Source organism: Chelonoidis abingdonii, chromosome 3 (assembly GCF_003597395.2).
Source record: "Chelonoidis abingdonii isolate Lonesome George chromosome 3, CheloAbing_2.0, whole genome shotgun sequence".
NCBI lineage: Eukaryota > Metazoa > Chordata > Testudines > Testudinidae > Chelonoidis > Chelonoidis abingdonii.
Window position 1 is genome coordinate 164,927,521 of NC_133771.1, and position 11,380 is coordinate 164,938,900.

Here is an 11,380-nt window from a genome sequence, read left to right on the forward strand (position 1 = left end):
GGTGGGAGAGAAATGGGGCAGGAAGGTGCAGGAAGGGAAGAGATGGGACGGGATGGGGTGGGGACTTGGGGGAAGGGGTGGGGAAGGAGTAGGAAGAGACAGGGCAGGGGTGGAGCCTCATGGAAGGGGCGGGGAGGGGGCACGGGTGGCTTTTGTACCTTTTTATGATGTGGCCCTTGGGCCAATGTGCTCATCCTCATGTGGCCCTTGTGGTTATTTGAGTTTGAGATCCCTGTGCCAGATCCTCTTATGATCTGTATGCAAGAGTCTTGTTCTGCAGCCAGAGGCAAGGATCAAAGAGAGACCAGAATTCTTGAGGCAAGAATTCCAGTATGATAAATTATCAAATCAGTTTTTTGGCTTATTACAATGTGTGTTCCTTTGCTCTTGGGAAATGTAGGATATTTAGAAAAGAAACTCTCCTTCTCTAAACTCCACATCTAAGTAGCCTGGGCTCTTTTAATTGAGGAGTAAGTACACTGGACTGTCATCAGGGAAGCACAATAAATACACACTGAACAATGCATCTCTGTTGCTATTGTAAATGGTTCTAGAAGAGATCCAAAATATATCAAAGATAAACATCCTGTTAACTAATATTATGTTTGTTTAGAGTACACTTATCTGTCAGAAGGGGTTTGCCTCTAAACATCTGAGGAGTATGGAAGTGTATATTGGGCTTTGGTTTGCCTTTTGTATAGCTATTCATTCAGTAGAAGTATTCATAAAAAACCTGCTAGTGCGCCTGGGCTCCTGCAGGGAGTGGTAGCTAGAATGCTCCCTAAGTGGCTATATTGCCTCAGTATCATGTGGTCCAGATATCTGTTGGTGAGGTGACATTAAGTGATCAATATACTAGTGTCTTGAGACCACTTAATTGTCTTGAATACAATATTACCCTGAAGCCATCACCTTCACTCAACTGAAAAATCCCACTGGTTAGGACAGGAGGAAGGTCAATGAAAGATGCATCCTGCACTATGGACTAAATGTAGCCATGTACTAGTTCTAATGGAAACTAATACCAGAGAGGGTCCTCCACTGACACTTATCACAAAACCCCAGTGAATTCAGCACTGGACCCAAAGCAGTAATGCCTCGGATTGTAACTGGAGTGATAGGTCATGGGGGAATGTTAATCTCTGAGATAGCCAGGTTCTAGCATGTTTAGGGCTCTCCATGTCTAACTGCTCTCAACTATCTGTTCTCTCTCCTTCCAAAAGGGGTTAGGCACTTCTTGTGAGTGTCTTCCCTTCTCTCCCACAAGTGTAGCCAGAGATCATCCCCTTTGCGTGAAAAGTTCTTCCTCTGGGAAAATATAGTCTACTTTGTAGGATGAAAGATTTTCCGCCTGACTGTATTAGGTTTGGTCACATCACCTGTAAGTGTAGGTTGACCTTAATATTCATCCTTGAAGGTCACCTAAGTTAGAAGTTAGTCACTTGGAGCTTTTTATTTGGAGCAGACAAAAGCCAATTGACTAGTTCATCTATCTTGGTTTTCTCTTATATAAATACTTCAGTGTCGCGCTTGGACAGACCACCTTGGATGTGGCTGAGTTTACAAATCTTGGTGGAAGAGCAGATTTAAAGGAAACAATGAATCCGTTATCTCAACAGTAGAGTGACCTGCTTACTCATATTTCCTTAATAGATGGGCAGTTCAGAGTCTCATTCAGTCACATCACTGACCTGCTATATTACTTTGTTGAATTTTTGTCGGCTACATGAGAGGCCTGGATTAGCTTTCTAGCCAATGAAAACTTGATTTTCAGCCTTAGACTCTGCAGAGTCTTTACTAGTCACAGTAATATGTTTGGATGCATTCATTCCAAAGAGTTGAATCTTGACAATTGGCAAGTAAGTGAACAAACACAATTGAATGAGGGAAAACCCATCACAAAATGTACTTCAGTTTTTAACAGGTGTAGTTCAGTTAACTGAAACTGTAATATACATTTGAGTGCATAGTAGGAACCATCTTAAACTGGATATTTGCAACACTGCAGTGTTTTATCTTTCCCTCATTATTTGCAGCATTCCCTCCTCTTAGAACGGGAAACTTCACCAATGGCATAGTAAATTCTTCTTGCAGTTGGCAAATATGATGATGCCCACTGCATTTTGTAAAAGTAGTGACTATAATAATAAGACCTCATAACAGCTCCACTCGGTGCTAAGACACAGCCAGGTGATTTTTGTATGCGTAGCTTGGCAGTGTGCGATACTGTACAGAACTCAGACCCCGTTCTTAAGTAAACACTTACTGCTGGGTATTGTGCCGACAAATGAGCGGTCTCATTTCAGTCACTGGGACTGTTTATTAAGTCCCTTTTGTTAACTCCAGCGTGATACTTCATAGACAGTGCTATGCTTGTTAATAAGGGGTGTAAGAGTTGTCCCAAATTCCATATTCAGTTCTGTGGATACTAATAAATTGCATTTATTTGAATCTTCCTAGAAGTTGAAGATGCTGATTTTCTTCATCTGACGCATGATTTGTGTCAGCTATGCTATGTGTCAAGATCAGGTGCACTCCTCTAGAACTTTAGTCTTCCCTAAACACCTTATAAAAAGAGAATATTTTGTCTACAGTTCTTGTAACATCAGGGTGGTTGCAACAGAAATGTAGGCTGTCCCACCCTCTTTCCTGCTACTCATGGTGACTATTTCATCTGGGCTATATTCTGAATGAAGAAGGCTTGTAGCTTTATGTCCTGGGTAGTGGATGGCCTGAGCAACTGAAGGATAAGGCTGTTGAACTGCTAAGTGTTTAAGAATTCTGCTCATGCGAACCTGTTCTTATTTCAAGTTTGTTCAGCTCTCTCTTACAAACTGACTGTTAAACTCTGACCATTAATTTGGTCTATGGTATTTTGGCAGGATACCTTAGAAATATAGCAGCAGAGAATCCTGTGGCACCTTATAGACTAACAGATGTTTTGGAGCATGAGCTTTCGTGGGTGAATGCCCACTTTGTCAGATCCAGACTAACACGGCTACCCCTCTGATACTTAGAAATATAGTTGTCTGTAGATCACAAAAAGGAGCCTTAGATTACTGGAATTCAAGTTTAATTGTGAAAATATCCCACTTACTTACATAAATGTTTAATTATATTGTCACACTTTGAAGATGTTTGGGTGACTTCCAAATAAGCCTGGAGTAGTAGTCTTCTGTAAAATGAATTCTTGTTGGAGACCAAATGAGCATAAACCCAGAAGAGCATATTGTTAATCCGTTAAAACAATGAGTTAATTGCATGTTCTCTCTGCAGGAGCCTACACGAATAGATTTGCTGGCATTCAACTCTGCTGCTGAGATGGAAGAGCTAGGATTAGAGACACTGAAGTTTGAACTGATGGCTCTGGGTCTGAAATGTGGAGGCACTTTACAGGAAAGAGCTGCGAGGCTTTTCTCAGTGAGAGGTCTCTCTAAAGACCAGATAGATCCGGCCCTATTTGCAAAGCCCTCTAAAGGGAAAAAAAAATAAAATATATGCTGTTGTTAATCTCTGTTTATATCTGCACACTTCAGAAAAACAGCTTCTGTTCTGTTGTCACTCTATAACTTGCCACTTGCACTTGGTGTGTAGATACTCTGATTTCCATTTTTAATGGTCTTAATAAAAGTTTCAGTTGTTACCGTAACACAGAGTAAATCGCATAGTAGTAAGTGCTAAGTATTAAAGAGAGCTAAAAATATAAACTGATACATTAAATCATGTAATTAACAGCACACAGTGTCCTGGGAGGGTAGGAGAAACTGATGCTCAGAAGAGAGAGTGCTTTCCAGAAATGGATGTTCAATACTGTCAGTACCCAATTAAATAAAAGTCAAATTAACTGAGATAATATAGCATTACTAATCTGCTTTAATCTCCAGTTAGCCCAGCTATACCCTTCAGATAGTGAAATTTAGTTAAAACATGATTCCGCCTTGACAGTTGAAATCTGTCTTGAGGGAAGGGGAAAACGGTTGTATGGGTGACTTCAGATATGGATAAATACTCTGTGAATTGGCTTGGTGGTGCTGTCAAGCGTTAGTATAACAGACTAATACAAGTGAAAACATTGCCGTTTTGTATGTGATGACTTATTGGTGTAAATACGTTTTTTCTTCATATGAAAAGCAGTTTAATAAAGGAATCTTTATATATGAAGGTGTCGAAGAGACTCTGAATGGGGGAAAAGGAGAATACACTAGTTTTGAAGTAATACTAATGAAGGAGGCAAATTAATTGGAAGACAATGTGGAGCAATGACTTGAAGCTTATTGAAATGTCTTCCTAATAAAAGCAGCAGAGTATGTTCTCCAGGGAGCTGGATGAAGCACTATTAGTGTAGGTATTCTAAAGCATGTTTTATACCACAATAATGGAGATTGCAGGACCACTCGTGACAGCCAAGTTACAGGGGCCACATGTGGAAAGCCAAGGGCCATATACTGCCATGGATTCATGGGTGCAACTTCCATTGTCTTCAGTAGAGGTTTGTATAAAAAGATAGCAGGATAGATCCCACAAGTGGTCTTTCTGCCTGTTGCTGCCTATGAAATATGTTCTTTACTGTTTTTATTTCACTTCGGCTTAAAGAGCCAGTAGAAGCAAAGAAAAGATCCTTTATGTAATAGATTGTCAATCTGTGGAATTGCTGCATGAAATCACTAAAACAGCATGCAGGTGTCTAATACAGAACTGGGTAATCTTGACATCTAGCACTTATTTGATCACAGCTGCTGGTGATCCTGCACGAAATCCACTTACAGCCTGAATGACAGTTTCTGTCCTCTGCAGGAATACACTTCATGCATAACTACTTGCCAAGGCTGCTGTAACCTCTCTCCCAGAGTAATATGTAGGTTATAATCCATCTTGGGAGCTCTGTTCCATTTGCTGCCACTTCCTTAATCCAAAATATAGTTGTATAGGCTAGAGGCAATACTATAGAAAATAAAATATAGAGCTGATAGTAAAGTATCAGCAAGAAACCCTGTACGTGACGGACACTTGAGTGATGGGCAGACCATACAGATAGAAACGGCTCTTTGAAGATCAGGCTGATCTTCAAAAGCTCAGCATGGGAGAGGTCTCTAAGCTGGGTATGGTCCTGCTATGAAGGGCATTTCCCAGTTGATGATCTTCTTAGATATGCTACGAATGCTTTCCCAGAAAGGTGAATCTTTCTAGCCCAGTAGGCAATCTCATTAAGTGCTTCCTACTCACCCTGTTCTTTGCAGAACAGCGGCTTTTAATTACAGAAACATGAGGAAATTGGGTGAATAGTCTAAGATAAGTGTCACTTATAAAACAAGGGAATACTGAATGTAGAGTGAGAGCAGTTGTCCTACTATGTTTTGAAGCTAGGTACTGCAATTTGGAGGGTGAAAACATGACCATTTAGGTATATACACTGTGCGTGGTTTGTTTGTTCAAACACCACTTGAGTTCATCACTTAGGCTGGCTCCTGGGTGGCTGTGGCTCTGAGGTGGTATATGCTAAGCTGGTGTTGGAGGTTTTCACTAGCATCCTATCCCATCTTTATCCAGTGCAAATGGTTTAGATCAGGGGGTCGGCAACCTCTGGCATGTGGCTTGCCAGGGTAAGGCCCCTGACAGGCCGGGCCAGCTTGTTTACCTGCCGCATTGGCAGATTTGTCCGATCACCGCTCCCACTGGGCGCAGTTCACTGCTCCAGGCCAATGGAGGCTGCAGGAAGCTGTGACCAGTACATCCCTCGGCCCGTGCCGCTTCCTGCAGCTCCCATTGGCCTGGGACAACAAACCGCAGCCAGTGGGAGCCACAATCGGCCGAAGCGGCAGGTAAACAAACTGGCCTGGCCCACCAGGGTGCTTACCCTGGCTAGCCACGTGCCAGAGGTTGCTGACCCTGGGTTTGGGTTTATCTTCAAATTAAGCAAAGAAGTTGGTTTGCTTAATTTGACACATCCTGCCCTGAGACCATGGGCAGTTTATTTGTACTAGGGTTTGCTTCAGAAGAAGGTGTAGTCGGGGATTGCAGTAACTAATACGAAATAGGTATCAGGCAACCAGTTCACCTTCATTGCTTTGAACATGAACAGTTTGTGTATCAATATTCCATTTCCAGCTCCTGCCCCCTTCACAATATTCAGTCATCAGCAACTGAATCTTCTAGTCTAGGAATAACCTTACCTCTTTCCCAGTTAGCCACAGAGCTATACAGTGTTCATGCAACTGCTTTGGAACTAGTTGTAAGCGTGTGGCCTTACGCTCCCCTCAGTAGCATGCCCTATATTGTATTTCTTGCATTTCCCAAAGGAATATGAAAGTCAGAGTGCTCTTTCCCACTGATTATTGGACAGGCACTGTTGTTTCTTGTAAGGAGTAATAGTGCTCTAGTAAGTTTAATTATTTCTGTAGCAGTTAGAGCGTAAGCCTAAGAATTACCTTGGGGGCTTTTCCACTGCTTCTGTGTGTGGTTTTAGCCAAGCTGTGTAAGCTTGCTGTGTCTTAGTTATCCACCTATCGAATGGAGGGGCGGCCCTAGGCATTTTGCTGCCCCAAGTACCGGCAGAGCGCCCCCCGTGGCTTGCCGCCCCGAGCATGTGCTTGGTGTGCTGGTGCCTGGAGCCATCCCTGATCGAATGTGGGTAGGAGACATCTTAAAAGCTATTGTGATGCTTAGTTAATATTTGAAAAGCACTCTGAGATCAAATTCTTTTCTGACATTTACAGAATAAATCATTTTAATTTATTTGAAATAACTTTTGGAGTTACCTTCAGTTTTGTTTGTGTTTTTTTTTTTTTTTAAAAAACTAAGTAATCAATCTAAACAGAATGTTTAATTTGACTGGAAACAAAGTTTTCTACTTTTTTGGTTGGCTTGAAAAATTGTAGTTTAAAGTTAAATAAAAATTGTTTAGGTTATTTATTTTCAGAACTGAAAAACCAGTCATTCACACAATTCTAGTGCTGGCAGTCTTCCAGTGCTTTCCCACACTTTTCCTTGTGTGCCCAGACAGACGAGTTCTCCCATGACTCATTGGGAAAGAATTAAAGCAGCACAGCTTAGGACATATCCCACAGTTCTGCAGTGAGAAGTCCTAGAACCTACACAAGGTAGCACAGCAGCAGTGTGGATGCACGCGAGATAGGCCAATGCAGGTGCTCACAGCTGGATGCTGACCACCTGAGTTAATTCTACAGAAAATCTATATGCTGTGTGCTTCTTGTTTCAGGGGAAAAAATCTGCCCTAGAATAATTTATGGTGGAAATTGATCTTTTACTAGTTCCTCTCCACCTCACCTACCATGACTATAAACTTCTCCATCATTCACCAGTGCTTTGTCTGAAGATGTGTTTTTAGTACGAGTTGTATCGTTCAGTAGTCTTGTTTTGCTAATACCACTATATTAATGGACAGGTGGCCCTGCTCCCATAGTAGGAGAGCAGAGAAGCATCATTCTTCCACTAGATGTCACTGTGCACTGATAACACAGGGAAGGCTGTTGCATTGCACAACAGCTTGAAGAGGGGCAATAGGTCTGAGTTACATTTTTACATACAGAAGAGATTTTGTTTTTCTGGCTGGCTAATTTTTTTTTTATGAAAACTTGGTTAGACCCCATATTGAGATAATAAATATTAACCTGACCCATAAACTTAAGAGTTTCTGATCTCTTGCTGTAAATCCAGAGTAACTCCACTCTGAGGAGTAATTCAGTGGAACTATCTGGATTTACCTTAGTGTACCTAGAATCAAAATCTGGCCATTAGGATTCACAAGTGGCTTGTTGGCAAATATGCTCTACAGCAGTGGTGCCCAACCTTATTACCCAGGAGGGCCACATAAACCTAAGCACAACCTTGCGTGGGCCAAACAGATTCTACCTATTTTAATAAGATTTAAACTCACCTGTACTGATTTATATTTTAAGTTCAGCTTGTTTTGTAGGCATTGAGATAGACAATACTATACCTAGAAACAACCTATTTACATGATGATTAAAATGCTAATAAATCAGCTGTTAGTATATAGTGTTAAAGCAGGCTGCAGGCCTTATGATGTGCTCTGGCAGGCTGTAGGTGTGGGCACCCATGTTCTATAGAAAGGAAACTATTCCTAACAGTCTAGAGCTGGACTATTAGAGGTGTGACATGTACTTTTCATTAGAACTCCTGAGCTAATATTCCTAGAGTCAGTTTGGGTGTATTACAGTTCCCATGGAGTTAAAACAGGGCCCTGGGAGTCAGAAGATCAACTCCGCAACTAACTTGAGTGGTATGAGGCAAGTAATTACATTTCTCTATGCCTTGGTTTCACCATCTTTATAATACATCTGAAAACACATAAGGCCATTAAAAAAAATGCTCTATAGAAGTGTGAAGTATTCTATAACAACACCTGGCACTCACAGGGGCCCTTTCATCTGAGGATCTTGGAATGCTTTACAAGCATTTACTAATTAAGCTTCATGACACCCTGAGGTACAAAAGGATATACATACATTTTCACTAATGTTAATTATGCCTGCCAGATCAATGGCCTTAAAGTCTATGAGTCTATCATCACAGCTACTGCTGGGTTATAGGAAGTTGACTTGCGCATATGGTTTTCTGAAAATGTAGAGTGTAATATTTAAGTGCCCATCTATTAACACATGGAAATCTGGGGGGTTTTTACATATGTATGTAATCTAAAGATAATGGGTGTGCCTTTGAACAAATTAGCACTAGTATAATCCCATTTGCTTTAAAGTGTAATGACTGTTTTTGCCATGGAGGAGCAGTTACTTAGATTGAGCAGATGACTACAAAGGAAAATGGATATTTAGTGGCAAAAAAGGACAGACTTGAAATTACACTCATAAAGAAACCTTTCAGTCAGTCATTCTCAAGTCTGGGAGTAGGGGAGCCCATTTGAAAACCGCATCTTGTAGGGAACATGACAGCCACTGGAGACAAGGAAGCTTATCTTGTTTTCCAAGCATGTGTTTTACTAGGGGCCTGAAACCAATGGTGAAATCCTGGCACCATTGAGCTCAGAGATAAGGGTCAGGGGCGGCTCCAGGCCCCAGCACGCCAAACGCGTACTTGGGGCAGCATGCCACGGGGGGCACTCTGCGGTCACCGGGAGGGTGGCAGGAGGCTCCGGTAGACCTCCCACAGGCATGCCTGCAGAGGGGCCACTGGTCCTGTGGGACCAGCAGACCATGGAACCAGTAGACCCTCCACTTGGGGCAGCGGAATGTCTAGAGCCACCCCTGACAAGGGTGTATGAAAGTTCCCCTTTTCTCCAGAAGGAAACACTTGTTTGTATTGCTGGAAGGACTGGTCTACACATGGAATTGTTTATGATTAGCTCCATGTGTGGACGCTTACTCTGGAATAAGAGTGCATTGTCCCTATTTACTTTAACTCATTGAGTATTCTCTGCCCTGAGACCAGAATGTTATATGCCCAGCTGGCAGCCTTCAGAAGATTGTGTAATATAAAGACTAAACATAAAATGTTACATAAACATAAAAATGACCCTACAGTGACAAGGGGAAGTGCTCTGGGCTCTTCTGAAAGACATTCAAGGCACACAGAATCCAGATTCAAGCAGTCACGGGAGACTAACTGCCATCAGCAAAAAGAACATATTGTAAGGGGAAGTTACACTAACATCCTCTGAATGGTTCCCTAATCTCCCAGTGTCTAGTAATGTCTGAAGTCCACTTCAGTGCCTACTGGATATGGGGCACCCTCATGGATACTTTCAGCAAAAATGAGTGTAGTCACCAAGGCCTGGTCTACATTTAACATAGATATTGACATTGCTCAGGGGTGTGAAAATTTCACATGCGCTGAGCTATGTGGACCTATCCCTTAGTGCAGATACATTTAGATCAATGGAAGAATGCTTCCTTCAGCCTAGCTACCCTTGCTCAGGGCAGCAGATTAGCTACAGTGACAGAAAAACCTTTTCCATCACCGTAGGAAGCATCTACTCTATGGTGCTACAACAGCATAGCTATAGTGCCATAGCCTTGCTGCTATAGCACGTGGATTGCAGACAAGCCCTGAACCACCCTCTCAGCAGCAGAGATGTTCCCTTTGGTAGGGTTGAGGCGCAATTTGTGAAGTAGAGTGAAGTAAAGCTTACACTAACATTGTTCATATTGGATCTATTCTAGGATTTTCCACAACCTTCATGAGATCTCTTCTTCCCTCCATATAGCTGAACAAGAGGTACAATTTAGGCAGTTATCCTGAAAATTAATATTGCAAGGCTGGGACATTAGGCCTCTTCTACACCCAAAACTTGCATTGATTTTAACTAAAACCTGCTTTCAAATTGATTTGGTTGAACTGCTGCAAAGCCCTGTGTGAACAATTAATTAGTTAACAATTGGCTTGCAAGATTTACCTTAAGTAATAAGCCAGTTGTAAACCCATTTAAGGGCCTGGCTACATAAGCAAATAGTATCAATTTGACTAAATTTGTTTAGAAACTGATTTAGTTACATTGTCCATGCAATAGCTATACCACTACAACCCCTAGTGTGGATAGTTAAACCGATATAACGATACCTTATATATGGGATAAACCACCTTTATACTGATGTTACTGCAGACATGCTGGAGGGTTTGTACCATTTAAAACTATATTGGTATAGTTTAAGTAACTAAAACTGATTTAGTTAACGGATACAATTTGTTCATGTAGACAAGGCCTAAGTGGGTTTACGCAAGGTTAACAGAACTAGTTTACAAAGCTATTGTAGTCAAACCAGTGCAAGTTGTGCATGTAGGCCATCTCTTCTTACATCTGTTTTCATGTATATTCATAAGGCAGCTTGCACTTTGTTGGTGCTTTACACATAATAAGTCATAGCAAATAATCATTCAGGAATAAAGTTAGATGTAAAATCTAGTAAATAGAAGCTAGAAAAGAAAGTTTTAGATATGAAATTAGTTAACTTATTCCGAGCAGGGCTACAGCCCATGACACTAACAAATCTTCTCTCATAGAGCAGAACTCTGAAATTGCCTGCAATTTCTCCTTTTAAACTGAGTTGATTGGGAAAAAAAATTGATAGAACCATTTACTGTTGGAAAATGCAGTTCCACTGAAATCAAACCACTTTGCAAAATCATGTTGATGTTGCCAAAATTTCACCAGGGAGGGGGAAAAGGAGGAAAAAAGTTCCAACAATTTTCAGGAATTAATTTCCGTTTTCCCTTTCAAACAACTACTTCAATTTTTTATTTTCTATTATGTATAATAAAATGTTAAAGTCAAAATCAAAACCAACCATTCAAAGCAAACTTTTTTCAGAAGTCTTTCAGGCGGCATTTTGAAGTATTTAGATTTTGTTCCTAATCAGAATGAAAACAAAATTTTGAAATCTGAAAA

General features: G+C 41.2%; 1 protein-coding gene across 1 annotated transcript in view; it reads left to right on the forward strand.

Annotated features, from left to right (window-relative positions):
* SDE2 (spliceosome associated SDE2) overlaps positions 1 to 4,157 on the forward strand; it is a 12,791-nt gene extending 8,634 nt beyond the window's left edge. The window contains exon 7 of the mRNA XM_032778782.2: positions 3,277 to 4,157. Within this exon, the coding sequence (XP_032634673.1) occupies positions 3,277 to 3,492 (216 nt within the window). The 3' untranslated portion in view covers positions 3,493 to 4,157. The remainder of the gene's footprint in view (positions 1 to 3,276) is intronic.
* Positions 4,158 to 11,380: the final 7,223 nt, after the last annotated feature.